The sequence below is a fragment of the Panthera onca genome, chromosome C1, assembly GCF_046562875.1.
Source record: "Panthera onca isolate mPanOnc1 chromosome C1, mPanOnc1 haplotype 2, whole genome shotgun sequence".
Classification (NCBI taxonomy): domain Eukaryota; kingdom Metazoa; phylum Chordata; class Mammalia; order Carnivora; family Felidae; genus Panthera; species Panthera onca.
This window is the reverse complement of record NC_138346.1, coordinates 149,842,711-149,863,044: the sequence shown is the minus strand read 5'-3', so window position 1 is coordinate 149,863,044 and position 20,334 is coordinate 149,842,711. Positions and strand designations below refer to the sequence as shown.

General features: G+C 40.1%; 1 protein-coding gene across 2 annotated transcripts in view; it reads right to left on the bottom strand.

Moving 5' to 3' along the window:
* SYDE2 (synapse defective Rho GTPase homolog 2) overlaps positions 1-10,881 on the bottom strand; it is a 52,337-nt gene extending 41,456 nt beyond the window's left edge. For both annotated transcript variants that reach the window (XM_060625395.3, XM_060625396.3), the window contains exon 1: positions 8,481-10,881. In XM_060625395.3, coding sequence (XP_060481378.3) covers positions 8,481-9,795 — 1,315 coding nt within the window. In that variant the 5' untranslated portion in view covers positions 9,796-10,881. The remainder of the gene's footprint in view (positions 1-8,480) is intronic.
* Positions 10,882-20,334: the final 9,453 nt, after the last annotated feature.

The window sequence follows — 20,334 nt, the reverse complement described above, 5'->3', positions numbered from 1 at the left end:
ATGGAATTATAGTCCTGCTACTTCACGTGTATATATGGTTGATTCATCTTGTATTCTAGCAAATAAAATATGAAAGCCTAGTAACAGAGTGATAAAAACACATTAAACTATGAGGAGCTTAGAAACAACCACAACGTTAGGTTCATGCATAATCAAGGCTTTCAGTAACCTTCCTCTACTGAAAAAAAAAATCCCTTAAAAAATGTAAACTTGTCTTTTTTCATCCTAAATATTACCCAACCAAGTAGATTAATTTTTTAAAAAAGCTAATAATAATTTTTAAAAATATCTCAAACACAAACTGGGTTTCAAGTTCATCTAGTTCAGAGGCAGGAATGAACTAGGAATCAAAAGGGAAGAAAGTTCCCGTGAATGTCTACTATGCCAGACATTTACTTACTCAACAAATATTTATTGAGTACCTATTATGTGCCAGGAATGAAAGATAAAGCAGTAAGAAAGCCCTTAACCTCCACAACAATGTTAAGAAAATGACTATTTCCATAAGGCAGAAAAAGTGAGGAATATGGTCAAGGTGCTAGCTGTAGTATTCAAATTTAAGTCAATCTAATACTAAAATCCATGCTCTTAACCTGTCTCCCCTATACCATGCTACCCACCAAAGGTAGGAAAGCAGGTAACCCTTTCTGAATGTGGTGATAATATCAATCCAGTTAACTGCTCATAAGGATTGAGTAATGGTGGAAATATCTTGAAAACTATATAACTCAGAAAAGTAATTTGCCCAAGATCAACTGGTTCATAAATGGAAGAAGCAGTACTCAAAATAAACTCTTATGACTCCAAAGTTTGTAGCAATATACCTGGGCTACTAGAAAAGAGATACACACCTCTACCCTCCAGGATTTAACATGCAAACATGTAACGAATATTCATTCGATAAATAACTTCAATTAATTTAGTTCAATTTAATTAATGAAAAACGTGAGGATTCAAGTCTTTCTTTGGTTCTGTCTCCTTTAAAATTAAAGAACTGATTTAAGAACTGAAAATCAACACATACTCAGGAATCACTGGGGCTTCCAGGTTGTTAGTGGTCACATCTTTTTGCCAAGTGTACTAAAGTCCAAATCTATTTCACATTTAAGCCAAGTCCCTATTATTTAATAGCATTTCAGATGATCAAGGGACATTATTTGTAGTTTTTACACAATTATAAATTTGAAGCCAAAAGTATAAAATTATACAACTCATGATAGCTAGGAGTCACATATTATTTTATCATTTTCTCAGATGTCTCTCAGCAGATCCAAAATTTTATATAGTTAAATTATTTTGAGTCCTATTGAGTTTTTGACATACATTTAAAGAAATAAACATGCTTTTACTTGTACTACACTCCAAGGAACTGTAATGACAAAAACAAAGCTATTAGCAACCCGTATTTAAGCAAATTGATGTATCTATTGATATAAGTATTTAATAAATGTGTAATATTAAAAGGAATAATTATACCATGAGATACAATGCAACTATTTTTCATGAAACTACAGACCACAAAAACTTGAAACCAAATAATCTGACTGCTATTGCTGAATAATTCAATATACTACATGATACTGAACTTAAAATTTAGAGATAAATAGGTACATCATTATGATTTCTGATAAAGGCCAAATTCATTCATTTATTAAAACTGAATATAAGCAACACATTCAGGACCCTAATTTTAAACATTTCATTTTTATCTCAGGTAACTAAACAGATGCATATGAATGTAAATTACACAGAAAGCTATCTGCAATCTTCCATTTACTCCCTTTTATGCTAAAATTAATGTTAAACCCTACTGGCATAAATTTAAATTATCTTTAGCTCCTGTTAGCTTTACCTACAGCTATGTTCACTCACACACACACACTCACAATGAAAAGAAAATATAAGTAAAAAAAGATACCAAAATAAGTACGCAAAGTTGCAAGTCAAAAATGTCTTTATTCTCTTATAATTATACATGTTGTGGTATAATTAATGAAATGAGTAATTAAAATAACTTTACTTTGAAAATCCGTAAGAGAATGCAGAAGTGGCAATTAAGTTTTTCACTCAAAAAATATTCTACATAGTAGTGAACTACTCAAGCCAATTTTTTGTCCTCAACTATTATTTCATAATAAATTAAATGACTTACTATTACTAAACATTTAACTAGTGCCCCACCTCAAAATCATCAGCAAACTGAGAAATTATGGATTTCAACCTTCACTGAAATTGTACAGTATATACAGACATCTTTTCATCATTTAAAAAAGCCCTACTGCAGAAACAAACTTTGTTGCTTTGCTTACATCTCCTTAAAAAATCCTAAATAAAAGAATTCTTACAACATTGTATTAGAATTTAAATAAATACAAGCAATCCTGCTTAGAGTCAAACCTGGCAGCCCAGATGAAATGACTAGAATAAATACAAGCCTTAGGTTTGTACATGAGTTTTTATATACATGTGCCTTTCTCTTTTCCAGATATATCTAAGTGGGGAGATGGGTACAATGAAAAGGAAGTAAGTTATTTTTCTGTTTTACGTTTCCTCCCTTGTGACTAGCAACAAAACCCTTAAGAAAAAAAAGCTGTGTGCTAGCTGGCTTTAGGGACAGTAGAGAAGAAAACTCTGAGACTGTTTGCAGTTCCACAAAGTAAGAGGGAACAGCAAGACAAAGACGCACAAAAGAAGGGCAGGATAAGTAAGTGTCCCTAAACAGGTGTGTGTTAGCTCGATTGCCAGTGTTCTTCAAGGCAGTACTCCTTACCTTCTGATCACTTCACTCTCTATCCAGAATCCTAACCATCTGGGCAAGGTAGTATTCTCACAAAGCCTGATTACCTTTCTCTTGGTAACAGCTAACTAAGCACCAAGCACTGTACCAAACAGATTATCTTTTTTCATCCTCACAGCAACCTGAGGGCTGAGTGACCTGTTCCAGGTCACAAGCCTGGTCAGTGATGGGGTCTGATCAGACAACTAGAGGCTCTATTCTGTTAACCAGCATACTACATAGCCTCCTCTCTAGTAGATTCCACAATCTCATATTTATTGGTGCAAGATAAGACCAATATGAAGGGAACTGCTTAAACTTGTCACATGTAAGCAGTAAGTATACATAATAAAACTGAAGCTGAAAGACCTCAACTGCTTTGTTCTAATAGAATTTAGTTTAAGTATCAAGTATCAGAATAAAGTAGAATGCTTCTTCAAAACTTTAATAAATGTGTCAAGATAGGTGATTGGGGCACTGGGAACTCTAGAACCTTGCTACTCAAAGTACATACCAAACAGCCTCATCTACACTGGAAGTTTGTTAAAATGCAGAATCTCAGGTCCCACCCCCTACACCTATAAATCCACATTTTAACAAGATTTTCAGAGTTTGAAAAGCACTGCTCCATAACCACGCTTTGAGTGGCAAAGGTCTAAAAAATAACCTTAGTGATTCCAAAAAATAAATTCCACTTACAAATGTAGGACTTTCAAATCAACACACTATTTTCTGCTGAATTTGTAATTCTCAGAGTTTTCCTGCCACCAGCAACTTCAATGTTCTGTGGCACTCTTCCAAAAAAAAAAAAAAAGACAACTGAACTTGCTTCCAGGGCCATAATGGCAGAATTTCTCAGAGAGGGATTTAAAGTTAGAAGACAGCCAAACATTATATGCCTATTGATACTAATCATGAATAGGGCTAATGCATAAAAGAATTTGTTGAAAAAATTCATAAAGATCATGTAGATCATAAAGAAATTAGAGCTACAAATACTTCAGGAAATAGAAGAAATAGATGAGAATCTGCATTATAAATCTCAACCTAACAAAGTATAATGCATGAAATCACACCAATTAATACTATTTTAAAAGAATTACCTAAAATTTTCAGACAAAATATTAACAAGTTACATGCCCTAATTTTTTTCTTTCACAGATCGTGTAGCAGCAAAAGTAGAGTCAAGGTAGGCTAATTATTTTTTAAGGCAATAAAAGGCTGAAATAGCTCAACCTAGTGCCTTTGAATTTATTCCTGAGTACTATATGCTAATTAAATATATTTATAAAGACTTATAATGAAGTATAGTTGGCAAATAGATTAAAATTCCTTTGTAATCTATGGCTTGCAGAAACTTGACAATATTTATCATGTGTAATGACTTTAGATTTCTTAAATAATCATCTCAATTAAGTACAAATTGGCCAATCTGTGAACATCACACCCAAAACACCAAATCATTGGCATTATTATACTATCTAAAGTTTTAAAGGTTCTCAGTAGGAGACAGAAATCAAAACAAAACATCATTTTGGCTTCCAAAATAAATTTAAAATCATTCCAAATCATTTAAAAATGATTGTTATGTGGTCTCAAAAATTTTCAAAATACCTAAGTATTAGATAGATTAGGTATCTCCATCCCATTAGTTATTCTGTGTTATAAATTCTTTAACTTCATCTTGAAAGAAAACATTCTCATAAATAATACTGAATAGAAAAGTGTGATATAAACCTTTTGGTGTATTTAACACCTTTATACAATCTAGAATGAATTACTTCATCTGGAATGCCCAATTAATTTTTTAGAAAACATGATTTAGGGGCTCTTGGTGGCTCAGTTGGTTAAGCACCTGACTTCGGCTCAGGTCATGATCTTGCAGTTTGTGAGTTCGAGCCCGAGTCAGGTTCTGTGCTTACAGTTCAGAGCCTGGGGCCTGCTTCGGATTCTGTGTCTCCCTCTCTCTCTGCCCCTCTCCCGCTTGTGCTGTCTCAAAACTAAATAAACGTTAAAAATTTTTTTAAAAAGAAAAAGGAAAACAGGATTCTTTTTTCTTTTAAATTTTTTTTTTTAATGTTAATTTTTATTTTTGAGACAGAGAGAGACAGAGCATGAACAGGGGAGGGGCAGAGAGAGAGGGAGACACAGAATCGGAAGCAGGCTCCAGGTTCCGAGCCATCAGCCCAGAGCCCGACGTGGGGCTCGAACTCATGGACCGCGAGATCGTGACCTGAGCTGAAGTCGGATGCTTAACCGACTGAGCCACCCAGGCACCCTGAAAACAGAATTTAAAAGTAAACTCTAGAGGGGTGTTTGGGTGGTTCAGTCAGTTAAGTGTCTGACTTTGGCTCAGGTCACGATCTCATGGTTCATGAGTTTGAGCTCCAAGTCTGACAGCTCAGAGCCTGGAGCCTGCTTCAGATTCTGTGTCTCCCTCTCTCTCTGCCCTTTTCCGGTTCACACTCTCTCTCTCTCTCTCCCTCTCTCAAAAATAAACACTAAAAAAGATTTTACTAAAAAAAAAGGTAGAATCCAGGTAACATCAATCTTAACTAAAGTAAACATTTAAAGGTGAAGGTTTAAAATAGATATACTGATTTTTTTTAAGTTTTTTTTTATTTTGAAAGACAGAGCAAGCGCGAGTGGGGGAGGGGCAGCGAGGGAGAAAGGGGTAGAGAAAGAGAGGCGCATGTGCGAGAGAGAGAGAGAGAGAGAGAGAGAGAGAGAGAGAATATGAATCCCAAGCAGGTTCTGTGCTATCAGTACAGAGCCCAAGGTGGGGTTTGATCCATGAACAGTGAGATCATGACCTAAGCCAAAATCAAGAGTCAGACACTTAACTGACTGAGCCACCCAGGCGCTCCTAAAATAGATATATTCATTTAAAAATTATCTTAATAGGCCACCTGGGTGGCTCTCAGGGTTAAGCCTGGGACTCTAGATTTCAGCTCAGGTGGTGATCTCACCCTTCCTGAGGTTGAGCCCAACACCCATCCCTGACCCCCATCCCCACCGTATCTCCACCCATCATGGGGCTCTGCCCTGAAGGTGAGAAGCTGCTTAGGATTCTCTTTCTCCATCTTTCTCTGCCCCTTCCCACCTCGAGAGCACTCTCTCTCTCTCTCAAAATAAATAAATGAACATTAAAAAAAAAAAAAAAAAACCTATGAGAATTCCCCCATCTTCTTTGCAATTTTGAGGTAGTTACCTACCCTCTAAACCTTGTTGAAATTCCATTCATCTCCTCATTTCAAGCAACTTAATATAATTAATTGGATCAGGCCTCTAAGGAACTTTAGCATGTGTTTAACCTCATATAAATAGGGGTTTTGGAGTCATTGAGACCTGAGTCTGAATCCATATAATAGTTTGAATCCCTACACTAATATATACAAACCATATAATACTAGTTTGTGCCACCCTGGGTAAACTTCTTGACTCCTGTTTCTTTTGTTGTTGTTAAATGACAGGTGTCATGGGGGGGGGGGATATGCAGGGGGATTATGAGAACCACATAAAGTATCCAGATGGTTTTAATAAGTTCAACTAACCTTCATGAAAAATAGTTAAAAAAAAAAACAAGATTAACTCTCCAAATCTATACCAGATATGTAAACATTACACAAGTTATTTATATCTTTCCTAAAAGATGATTTGATTTGAAAGGAAATAACATCTGAGAAAGTTATTTAAACCAGAAATAACTCAAGCATTTGCTTAGATTTCTTGTAAAATATCTAAAATACTATCACATAGTAATTCTAATGTTTCATTTTAATTTATTTTACAGTTACTTCAATTTAATTAGTTTCTCAATGAAAAGAATCAATGAATTCATTCTTGAGCATTATTACATTTATTATTACTTTAAAAATCCTTGAATGTTTATTTACACTATAACTGAGGATCTTAAAGCCATCAGATGGTAAATGTTTAACCTTTGCAACAAAAGGGTAAAAAAAATTGACTAAAATTTTATGCAGATTTTTGTTATGGCTGAAATTTAACGATCTTACAAAGAGTTAACTGAAACAAGATCATGGGAAGTAAAGATATAGTAGCAATAAAATACAAAGATTACAAATACTTTACTCCTGCAAATACGTATTTTTTTAATGTGAACTTAGCAAGTACACCTCCCTTTACAAAAAAAAAATGTACATTCTGTTATCCTTTATTCAAAAGAAATGGAATAAGTTTGAGGCACTTGGGTGGCTCAGTTGGTTAAGCATCCAACTTTGGCTCAGGTCATGATCTCACAGTTTGTGAATCTGAGCCGCTCCTCGGGCTCTGTGCTGACAGCTCAGAGCCTGGAGCCTGCTTCGGATTCTATGTCTCCTCCTCTCACTCTGCCCCTCTCCCGCTCATTCTCAATCTCTCTCTCTCTCTCTCTCTCTCTCTCTCTCCCCCTCTCCCTCTCTCTCATCCCCTCTCCCTCTCCCTCTTTCAAAAATGAACATTAAAAAAATATTAAAAAAAAGAAATGGAATAAATTTGAGGATAAACAGGATAAAGAAATGGGATAAATTTTGACAGGTATGGATTAGAGATTTATAGACTCAAAAAAAAAAAAAAAAACTTTTCCAGTTTGTATATGCTTTAAATGAATCATTTGATTTGTCCTCACTGTGCGATTACAAGTTTTGTGAACTTTGTTTCTCCCCAGTTTTGTATTTATTGGTTAAACAAAGTTAATGTGTATAAACCCCAGTCCTGGAGGATTTGTAATTCTTACCAGAGAAAATGCTAAGTACTGTGAATCCTTTTATATATCATCATTTAATATTTTTAAAATTAATGACATATGTCTTTTTGTTCACTAAAAGTCTTTGTATTTAAAATTGTAGTTCAAAGGATAGTGTTGTTTTGGACTCAGTTTGAAACTACCGTCCTTCTTTCAGAAACAAATTTTTACTATTGACAACATAATTACCAAATATACTTAAGTTCGCACATGACTTTAAATGAATGCACTTTCTTAGAAGTACTAGACATCTTTCTCTTGATTAAAATACCGGTGCCCTTATTTTTCCACAATAAAAAGATTACTCACTTTGTTGGTTTTTTTTTTTTTTTCTTTTGTTGTTGTTGTGGAAGGAAGAAGGGAGGAAAGGTGGAGAGGTGAAGTACGTGAAATCCTAGTGACTAAAAAGAAATTTTGGTTGATAGTTTGGTTTGTTTTTGGGTTTGGTTGTGTGTCTGTTGTGTGCACGCGGGCCTGGGAGAGAGACGGAAAAGAAAAAAGAAAACGTGTAATGAGTAAAATGACAGTTTATGAAGCCCATAAAGTCTCCCTTGAATCAAATTCAAATTCACAACCTCCACAAAGTCTACGGATTTGCCTAGAGCCACAAAAAATAAAAATGAAGGCAGCACCGCCCAACTCTATACAAAAAGCGTGTGATGAACTTAACCTTTACTCAGTGTAGTATTCAGGAGTATGCACGCCGGTTTATAGAAGAAAAAACAAAAACCCCAAGTTCCTCATGCCACTCTTTTAAAGGCAGGGGGGAGACAAAACGAGCGAATGCGTTATACCAAGTAACCTGGTGCATTCAGCTGCCACTTACGTGTCACTGACTTTGGCACCGGCACGTACCTGTCTGCAAATGCATACCTTATTCTTGTCTCTTAAGACAGAAGCCCAGTTGGTAAACACTAAGACTCAAAGAGTTAGCATTCTGATCGCAAAGTATCCTACCTGTTAGCGTAATTCTTTGGTCTGGAGGCACGGAGAGGACTTGGCTTTCACGCATTTTCAAGGCGCCCAGATTTGGAGGGTTCGCCTGCGCTCCAGAGATTTTGGGGGATGTCCCCCGGGAGCGACCCTTCATTCCCAGGGACAGCAGACGTCCTTTGTACATCCACTTCTGCAGCTTCTTGACTGTCACCGCAGGAGGCTTGAGGAAGGGAAGCCCCTCCTGGCCATCTCCTTTGCGGCTGCGTGCCACAGCTGACCCCGCAGGATCCCTGAAGGGGCTTCCCGTGGAGCGGCCGGGGTCCTTGGAGCAGGGAGGCCGGAGGCCGGAGGGGGCCGCGGCCGGGGCGCTGCCTCCGCTCCAGCCGTCCATCCCGCCTCCACGTGGCGGGGGCTCGTCCAGGTCCCCGCGCGCGCCGCACCTGATCCAGCTGTCGCTCGGCCACCGCTGGAAAGAAGGAGGCTTGGCACCCACCCGGAGGCTCTCGAGGCTTCTGCTGCAGGACAGCCGCATCCGAGGAGTCCGCAGGCGGCCTCCCCCCGACTCCCTCGGAGGAGACCGGGGCGGAGACACCTGCTGCCAAGGGCGGCCACCGCCTCCCCGCTGCCAGTCTCGGGGGCAGGCTCGGCGGTCCGCAGCGCCGCAGGGGGAAGGCGGCTGGCCCAGAGCCCGGGCTCCCACAAGGCAGCCGCGATCCGCCCAACCCCTGTCGTCCCGCCGCGCGCCCGAGTCAGGGGGCAGGTCGTGCATGGCCTGGATCAGCAGATAATAGGCCTCTCGCAACTGGGTCTGCAGCCTGCCTGTCTCCAGGCGGCCGCCCTCCGCCCCCGGGGAGGAGCCCGCCGCCGGGGGAGGCGGGGGCCACCGCTCCGCCTCCGCCCCCTCGGGCTCGGGCGCCGACTGGGAGCCGCCGGGCACGTTCTCATAGTAGTCGGCGTCGTCCTCCTGCTCGTCGTCGTCCTCTCCGCTGCCTTCGGAGCCCGGCGGGGCGCGCAGAGAGGCGCGAGTGAGCCCGCCACCCGAAGAGACGGCCTCCTTCCCGCCGCGCGGCCGAGGCCCGAGCGCTCCCCACCGATCCGGGCGCCCTCCCGGGACCCGAGCCTCGGGGCCCCACGCCTGAGGCGACGGCGGGGGCCGCTCCAGGCTCGGCCGGGCTCCGCCGGCGTGCTCGCACGAGGAGGCGTCCGGGGCTCCCTCGGCTACCGCGGAGGCCGCCACCGTAGCTGCAGCCGCCGCCCGGAGCCCGAGCCCCCCGGCGGCGCGGGGACTCCGCCTCCCACGGAGCCTGGACAGCGTCCTCCTTAGAGGGTCCGCCATCCCCTCCGCCTCAACAGCCAGGCTCGCCCCCGCTGCGAGAGGAGGACGGAGCCCTGTTGGGGAAAAATCTGCGCTCGCGGAGGCGGCGGCGGCGACGACGGCGGCTCCCCATGACCGGCGCTGGCCCTCGCGGGCTCCTCACATACTTGGCATAACTCTGCCGCGGCAAGGGGTGGGGGAGGGCGGCGGCGCCGCAGAGCGCATGCCCCGGAGCCTCGGGCCGCGACGGGACGCGCAGTCTGCGGGCGGCTGCGCTGCGTTCCCTGGGTGGGCGCGCGGCGCTCGGCGTGCGGCGGGGCGGAGGGCAGGGCAGGGAGGCCAGCGAAAGTGAGCTAAAGTAGACGCGGGGAGGCAAGGGGAAGCGCACGGAGCGCGCTACGGTCGGAGCGTTGGGGAAGGGGGGTAACAGTGAGAGGTGAGGCAGAAAAAGAACGAGCAGGAAGGTGAGTCTGGGCTGGAAGCCTGCAAAGTTTTGGAGAAAGGGAAAGTGCTCTCCTAGCTGCCATCCCGTCGCCTTCACCACCCTCCCTCCCAATTGCCACCAGTGCACGAGGCGTGTCTATTACAGCAAGTTCTAGCTTGAGAGAAAACAAGGATGGGTTTGACGGACCCGGCGTGAGTACAGGTGTATCTCACTTAGTGTAATGTGTTCTAGAAACGTTCCAAATCATTTTAATGACCCCGGGAGCTAGCTATTTAAAGGAAATTTGCAGCGAAATTCAGTTAAGAAGAATCCTTTTGTCCAAAATATCGCCACACGTGTGTCCCTATCTTTCTTTTTTTAATGAATGCATGCTAACACAATTCTGATTATCAACCAAAAATAGTGCCCCCCCCCATCACCCTGCTAACGCTGCATTTTAATTAAACTTGGTTGAGAAACGATTGGGTTGAAATTGGGAAACAACTTTATTTGGAAATACCAGTTCTCTCTCAAAAACATTAAATCCTGTATTCTGTGTAACTCCGAGTACCTTGAGTTGCCACAGATGAATGGACCTATCCCTGATCGGGAAGAATCAGGGTTGCTATCACCCCTGATTTCAGTTACATTTTTTAATGTTTACATATTAGAAAGGGCCTTTGTCTGAGCAGCTCATGAGTGTACTCCTAACTCCCAGCACAGTGCCTGCACATAATAAGAACTCAAGAAATGTTTGTTGAATAAATGAATGCTTGCGTAACTAAACAATAGCATTTAGTCCTGGGGCACCTGGCTGGCTCAGTCCATAGAGCATGGAACTCTCAGTGTGGTGGGTTGGAGCCCCACGCCCCTCGTTGAGCATAGAGATTACTTTAAAAAAAAAAGAAGAAATAGTTCTAACCCCATTTCCAACTATGTTTATGTAAGTTTTTCTTTCCCCACCAAAGTCTTCAGTCTCGAAATGTGGTTTGATATATATACCACCTTCTTTAGTACCTAGTCTCTGCCTCCTGGAATAATTGTACTTGCATCTCTATTTGCAGAAATCTTATCCATCTTTTTAAGACTCCACTCAACTGTTTTCTCTCTGAAGTCATCTCTGATATTCCAGAGAGACATGATCTCTCATCCTTCCCAACTCCAAGAGTACTTTAGTCATATCCACTCATAGTATATTTGTTGGGTTTTGTTTTATACAAAGCATGCCTTAACTCTGGTACGAGAAAATTCATAAGCTCCTTAAGGGCAGAGACTATTTATAATGGGCTTTGGTATTCTCCACAGAGTATAAGTATAGCATCTTATATATGTATGTGATAAATATTTTTAAAAAAATGTCAGTTTTAGTTTAGAGGAAACAAACGGCTTCCATTTCCAGTCTGTTGCCTCTCTCCACTAGTCCATATTGTATTAGTGTCATTTTAAAATTATTTCAGTGATAAATAAGAAATCGTTTATTAAATAATCTTAATCCTCATCTAGTAAAATAGTGTGAAATGTTAAACTGTAATTTGCATGCATTACTATTTATAATTCTAGGTATTTCTGTTCCATGGAGTAAAGGCTATTTACTGAATAATCAAGGCATAAAATTATGTCCCAGTGAAATATTCCCACAGGAAATGACTGACAGTAAATCTGCCAATAATGGTGTCTATAAACACAATTTGATCTCTATCTCAGAAATTGTTTCCATTCCAACTCTTGGCTGCAAAACCTTTTTATTCTTTGTAAGTTAACAGAGTTGTTAAGAGTACTGTAAATTGCATATATGTGTAAAAATGAATACAGGAATATAACCTTAAAGGTCTAGGTTGAACTTCATCTTTAATTCAACTTGTCAATTTGTTGAGTTCAGGAATTATAAATACATTGGCCAATATCAAATACTACACATTGTTCTACACATTACTCAGAACTAAGTCTGATGCTGCATTGCACAACTGAACTTAATGCCACTTTGAAGCTGAGGATGTTCTGTCACATAAATTCACAGTTTTTAAGAGGTGTTTTTAAAGGGTCACAACAATTTAATAAGGCAGTCATGGCTATATGACACTAATGACCTTAAAAATGCAAATCCCACTGTACTGTATGTGTGTTACACTTCAATAAAAAGTTTATAAAAATGTAACTCTATGAAGGCATTACCCACAGAATTTACATTACACATATTATAATTAAGACAGTGACAAGATACAAACGTAAGTTATACTTTGTAAAATCCTCTGTGTTTTAACAGTTTTGCCCTATTCCCTTGGTTATCTCAATTTCATATATTTCTATGTAAATTAAATGGTGAGAATACATTTTCCAGTGTTTGTGCTCGTTTCTCACTGACTTGGAAATCATTTTGATATCCTGTGAATTAACAACTATGTCGGCACAGTCACAAAAGATGAAACAACTGTGGGATAATCGGGCTCCAGTGAGGCAGGAAGCCAACCTAGGGATGGGGTAGTACTGACTCAGTCTGGGAAAAGGGGTGGGAAGCAGGGCAGGTTGAGACAGAGGACTAAGTTTAACAGTAATACAAGAGAAATGTCTAGGTATGTTATGGTTATTTTCTAAGCAATTTAGAGTATATTTCTGTCTCACTGCTGTTCAGTCTTCATTATACTCTTAGTGGAACCAAAGACAGGTTTAACTCTGGCATTTGCCCTGTTCTCTCTCCCTAAACTGCCTTTAGGGATCCCCTGGTGTAGACCTGCTTGGTCTGCCATGCAGTTCCATCAATATTGAGTTAAAAAGTGTTTTACTCTAACACTGACCACACTGCCACTGCCCTGGGAATCAAAGATGGCATGTTCTTAATACAGCATTTCTTACTGTTAATTTTTTTTTGGTAATTAACAATATTTGGTAATTGGTCATGTCCCTTATCCCCTACCTTTAGCCAAGGGAATAAAAAGGAGGGTTTTGCCAAATACATATGTATTTTCTAATGTTTTAGGATATACACTATTTCAGATTCTCTTATATATTTAGGATATGTAGAGTAACTTCCTCAAGGTCACCATAATAAGTGAAGAGAAATTCAAACCCTATTATCTGACTCTAAAACCACTATAGCCTACAGCCCTAGAACGTTTCCCTGTAAAGAAAAACAGAATACACACTTGCTGTAATAGTACTTACATTGACTTGAAACTTTGCTTTCATAAATTATTTAGTTGGTCACCTTTCAGAAGAGTTTAATATTTTATGAGCTTTTGTGAAATGCAGCTGAACAGTGGAACAATGCTTGTTGAAGATTTCAGTGCTTTTCTGTGCAGTCCTCTTCAAAGGTGTTAGAACTAAATCCTATAATATATTCCCATATAACTACAAATATTAAGCCTCAATGTGCAACTGCATCCTGTAAATGTAGTCTAACTTTTAAAGTAGGACAAACTACAATTAAATACATTAAAGGCAAAGTATATACATCCTTAAAACCATAGGAGCTCTCAGATAAGCTGCTTTTAGAGGTGCAATGATGGTATAGCCTCCCTCCTAAATGACTTTTATCTCAGAGTTACTCACATTTGATGAAGTAGCTTTTTCTCAAAGCTGTTCATCTAATTAAAAGAATTGATGGAATATCAACATTTTTCATTCTGATGAAATACTAGATCTAATTATGGAGCTAGACAAAAATCACCAATGGCTATTCACATCACAAAGAGAGAGTTGGCCTGACATTACATGGCCTATGGTCAAGTGAAGTATTCTTACCAAAAATGAACCTGGGTTTGATCAGCCTCAAGATCTGACTACCAATTTTCAGGAATTGCAGAGAACAGAGGAGCATGTTAAATAACACCATGGGGATGCAATTATAAAATCCAGACTATGGGAAACTAGAGGCCAGAAGATTCAGTTTCTTCAACCTATTAACCAATTGCAATGTATGGAGTTTTTTTGTTTGTTTTAACAGGAATCCAATTTTTAAAATAGATCTTGGCAACTATTTAAAGCAACACAACTTTGAGGGTAGCCAAATGATTTCCATTGAAGGGATAGCAAGAGAATATTGAAATCTAGGTCTAAGAACTGTAATTCTAATCCAAATCTGAAGTGGCATAATAGAAATTATATGAAATCAGATAGACCTAGTTCAAATCCTAATCCTAATCAGTCATACACCCCAAAATCACAGATCATGGCGAGTTCTTATTCGTCTTTGCCAATTCCAGCTCATTATTCCTCCTTCCTCCCGAAAATCCACTTTTCACTTGAAATACATGACATTAAACTATACCACCTGCTGCCTCTGCTTTTTGTAGTCATTTGCCAACTACCCCTTCCTTCATTCTAGCATCTGCCTCACTAAGTCTCTGCCATTTTTCTTGATATCACTATTGGTGATTTAGTTATTTACAAAATGGATCCATCCAATACCCTGACCTACTGGTTTGTTTTTTTTTTTTTTAACTTTTCTAATAATCTTATCCTCCACCCACCTCAGCCATGCAGTCTGAGTCATACATTAGAGTTTGTCATAACCAATAACTGCAAACTCTCTAAACACCACTTCCTATTTTCTAGCTCACTCCTGCCGGCACTCAGTCTCCCACAATATTTTGATCCCACCACCCCTCCAGCCAATCACTCGTCTTCTGTCCTTTCTCCTCCCAGTTTAGATTGCATGGTCCTTTTATACACACATCCTCAACTCTCCTGTCCCTCTCTCCCATTGTCCTACTTGGCGAAACTTCAACCCTGGTTACAACGAACTTCACATTGATACTTGGATGACTTATGTGGCTGGAGAAAAACATGTTACCGACTTCAAGTGGTCCCTCAGTGCTGCCAGACAACTCCACTAAATATCCTTAGTCCATTCATTCTCATCTCTTTCTCAACTCTTTGACACCACCACCCCCTCCTCACAGTCTGTTACCACTTTTGTTTTTGTTACATTGAAATAACAGAAACTTTCAGGAGAGAACTGTCTCATCCTCCCACCACCAGATCTTCCAGCTGGCATTATTTGCACTCTGCTACTCCATCTGCCACCTTCTTATGACAGATGATGCTGCATCTGTGCCTACCCGAGGTCGACTCTCCGCCTGCCTACCTTTCTCCTCTCCTTCCTGCTCTCATTGCCTTCCAGTCACACCGGCTTCCTTGTTCCTCCAACACACCAAACACACTCCTGCCTCTGAGCCTTTGCATTTGCTGTTCCCTCTGTGTGCCTTCTTCCCTCCCTCCCTTCAGGTCTCAACTCAAATGTTACCTCCTCAGAGAACCCTTCCCTCATCACTTTCCCTAAAATAATACCCTTGATACCTCCTATCCATTCATTTTGCTTTATTTTTCTTCATTGTACTTATTACTAGTTAATATTATATTACATGTCTATTTATTTATGTGACATGACCACCACCCCCAAATGCCATAACCCTACTTTATAGAGTATTTCTGGCATATATAGATGTTCCATACATATTTGTTGAGTGAATGTGTGATTTTCATGCCCAAGAGCAACTTAACATATATATGTTTCCATTTCCTCCCTGGTAAAATTGATTGCTATTTTTCCATGGGGTATTGTTAAGAGAAATAAAAGAGGTAACACAAATGAACCTTGAACACATTTTGCTAAGTGAAAGAAATCAGTCACAAAAGGCCACATATTGTACGATCTCATTTATATGAACTGTCCAGAATAAGCAAATCAATAGAGAAAGATTAGTGGTTTCCTGGGGCTGGGACAAGGGGGGAATGAGGAGCTATGGCTAAAGGGTGTGAGGTTTCTTGTTAGGATGATGAGAATGTTCTCAAATTAGATTGTGGTGGTGTTTGCACAGCCTTGTAAATATACTAGAAACCACTGAATTGTACATTTAAAATGGTGAATTTTATGGTAAGCAAATTATATCACCATGTTTTAAACCAAAGAACATTATTTTCCTGCCCTATTAAATATTCTCTCAGCTAATAATCATGGGAAATGTCAATGAAAAAGAAAATGTTTTGGGGAGCCTGGGTGACTGTCAGTTAAGCATCCCACTCATGATTTTGGCTCAGGTCATGGTCTCATGGTTCGTGGGACTGAACCCTGCTTCGGGCTGCACATGAACTTAGGGCTACATGAAGTTTCCTTGAGATTCTCTCTCTCTCTCTGCTCCTCCCCTGTGTATGTTTTCTCTCTCTCTCTCTCTCTCTCAAAATAAATAAACTTAAAAAAAAAAGAAAAAAAATTTAAAGTAACCTTTAAGAGAAGATTGTAGATGCAAATAAAAACAACTTGAAATGTGTTTCCTTGGATATTCACTGTCAGAAATGTTTTCTATACCAAATCCCACTCTTTCAATAGAACTTTCTGCATATTCAACAAATAAATACAAGTGGCTTGGTATTAAAAAAAAAGTTTACTTTTTTTAATCAGTTAATAAGCGGGTTCAAATCTACCCTTACAAAATTAAATAAACAACCTCAACCTCTCACTTCCACCAAAAAAACCAAAAACATTTTCAGCATTTAGAAATAACTTCCTTTAAGGGCCCCTGGGTGGCTCAGTCAGTTAAGTGTTCAACCCTTGATTTCAGCTCAGGTCATGATCTCACAGTTTGGTTCCTGAGATTTAGCCAATCGTGAGACTGAGATTGGGCTCTGGGCTGACACTGTGGAGCCTGCTTGGGATTCTCTCTCTCCCTCTCACTCTCTGCCCCCTCCCCTGCTTGTGCTCCTGCTGGCACTATCTCCTGTGTGTGTACTTTCTCTCTCTCAAAATAAAGAGTTAAAAAAAAAATAACCTCCTTTCATCTCCTACTGGAAACTCATAGTTCTTTCATATAAACAAAACAAAAGAGCATTACTTACAAGCAAGAAACTACTGAGAAAACCATAATTAAACTGAAAAAGGTAAGTAAGTAAACACATATTTAGCCTTTTGTATTCTTTTACTGGAGGATTTTCTCTCAGGCGCAGAGTAAGGAGCTACATATTACTTAACATTTTGGAATAGCAGGGAACCAATTTAGGGGAAAAACAAACCATAAACTCCCTGATAATGTCTCTCCAGATTAAAAATCATCTTCTGATTATTCAATTATATGTAAAGAGGAAACCAGATATGCACTTATTTTTTAGCTATTTCAGGTAATCCTGAAAGTATGCTAGACTCTTTTTATTATACAAAATTATGCAAAATAATCATATTATTCTCCTCCCAACCTCATTTTTATAACAGCACATGTAACTATTAATACCCCCATGGTTTTACTTTAGAAAAACCAAAATTGTATTTCGGTTTCTAATTTAAACCACGGCAATGCATCAATTATGACGCATACAAGAAAAGGGAACGTAGTATATAAAAGGATAGAAATGTCCATTCAGTGTAGAAATGGTAGATTCCAAGAAATGCATTTCAAGTGCTGTATGGAATGTATAGTTGTGTCTTCCCAAATTTTATATGTTGGCCCCTCAATGTGATGGTATCTGGAGGTGGGGCCTTTGGGAGGTAATTGCGTCGTGAGGGAGGGACCCCGGTCTGATGGGGTTCGTGTTCTTCTGAGAAAAGACACCAGACAGCAGATTCCTCTCTGGCAGACCAAGGAAAGTCCACGTGAGCTGTCTTAGTGCCTCTGGGCTGCAATAACAGAAATATCAGAGACTGCATGGCTTATAAACAACAGATATTTATTTCTCATAGTTCTTGAGCCTGGGGAGTCTAAGACAAGGCACCAACAGATTTGGTTTCTGGCGAGAGCCCACTTCCTGATTCATACAGGGCTGACTTTTCTCCATATCCTCACATGAAGGAAGGGGTAAGGAAGCTTTCCAGAGTCTCTTTTATAAAAGGGCACATGGGGGACTCCGTCAGTTGAGTGTCTGGCTCTTGATTTTGGCTCAGGTCATATTCTCAAGGTCATGGGATTGGGCGGGGGTGGGGGGGTGGGGGCTGAGCATGGAGCCAGCTTGGGATTCTCTCTGTCTCTGCCCCTCCCCTGCTGGAGCTCTCTCTCTCTTTCTCAAAAAAAAAAAAAAAAAAAAAAAAAAAAAAAAAAAAAGCAAAAACCAAAACAACAACAAAAAAACACCACACACAAAAACACTAATTCCATTCCACCTTCAGGATCTAATCACCTCCAAATACCATTCAAACATGTTGGGCATTAAGATTTAACATATGTGGGGCGCCTGAGTGGCTCAGTCAGTCAAGCGTCTGACTCTGGCTCACTGATTCGTGGGTTCGAGCCCGCATCGGGCTGTGGGCTGACAGCTCAGAGCCTGGAGCCCGCTTTAGATTCTGTCTGCCCCTCCACTGCTTGCACTCTGTCTCTCTCATTGTCTCAAAAATAAGTGAACATTAAAAAAAAAAAGATTTAACATATGAATTGGGGGGGCACATAAACATCCAGTCTGAGCACACAGTGAGAAGGCAGTCCTCTGCAAGCCAAGGACAGAACCCTACCAGAAACCGACTGCACTGGCACCCTGACCTCGGACTTGAAGCCTCCAGAATTTTAAGAAAGTTAATTTTTACTGGTTAAGTCACCCAGTCTATTGTATTTTGTCACAGCAGCCCAAGCAGATTAAGGCAAGTAGGTTCTTCTAGAATAAAAGAATTTTTAACATGTTTTCAAAGGGTTAGAGAGATAAGTAAATTAAATTAAATTGATTTAATTAAATAATTAAATAATTAAATTAAATAATTAAATTAAATAATTAATTTATTAAATTAAATAAAATTCTAAAATATTTAGCTTGATGTATATTTATGAGAATACTGATAAATCACACCATGAAGTCGCGACAATTTCTTTGCTCTAAAAAGTTATGTCTCCAGTTATTAATCATACGACAGTAATCACCAAAGAAATTTTTTTCCTGCATTATACTTTCCTTGAAGTCTGGGATTGTGTTATTCTTTGAACCCACAGGGCCCAACACTTTACATCTTTACCCATCTTTTGAAGTCTGGACACCGGTCTCAAGTCACATTCCTGTTCACAAAACACCTTCTTACCATTTTTACTAAACAATTTATCCAAGGGTGAATAAAGTTCTTTCTCTCACTAATAATGCATTCAAGATTAAGAATAAGATTTTTCTATCTTATCACCAGAGTAAACAAAATCATCCTTTTTTTTTAATTTAAAAAAATGTTTTTGAGAGAGAGAAAGAGAGAGAGCATGAGCAGGGGAGGAGCAGAGAGACAATTCCAAGCAGGCTCCTGCACTGTCATCGTGGAGCCTGATATGCAGCTCAACCCCACGAACCTCGAGATCATGACCCAAGCCGAAACCAAGAGCCGGATGCTTAACCGACTGAGCCACCCAGGTGCCCCCAAAATCATCATTTTGTATTGATTCATTTAAGATGAATCAGGGTGGCAGATTTCCTGGGTGTACCTAGACATGCAAATAAGAATAACTTGAAAGCTGTTTCATTGGGGAATCACTATTAAAAATGCTTTCACATATTACATCCTAGTTTTTCAATGGAGCCCTCAAGTCTATGTATTCAACAAATATAAGTGGCTTCTGAATTAAGATAAGAGTCTACAGAGTCATTGTCAATCCTGTGATGGTCAATGGAAGCCCAGTACCCTGTAAAAACTTAGTAGTTACTCTGGAAAAAAAAAAAAAAAACTAAAGAAGAATTTCATGCAAAGACAACGTAAAGCCACACATCTACAACAGCATCCAAACTTAGAGCCCACTGGAATCTGATAGGTCCTCTCAGTGAGTGGATCAATCCATGTATAGCAACCAGAGAACCATGCCTGCCTATTAAAAGGAAACAACTGCTTTCCCAGCTCAAGGAATGAAGAATGACAAAGAACCACTGCCTCATCCTTGTCTCCTGTTCCTTTTTTAACCCTTTGGCCAGGGAAGTGAGTTTCACATTAAAAAAAAAAAATACTATAGAGACTAACTCTGGGTGGGCAACCCAAACACATAGACGAGTTGCCTGTTTTTAACTTCTCACCTTCGGGAAATACTACACATTGTTTCCAAAAGAAAGCTCCAGAGGTACCTGGGTGACTCAGTCCTCTGAGTGTCCTACTCTTGATTTCAGCTTAGATCATGATCCCAGGGTTGTGAGATCAAGCCCTGTGAAGGTCTCCATGCCGAGCATGGAGTTTGCTTAAGATTCTCTCTCCTCTGCCCTTCTTC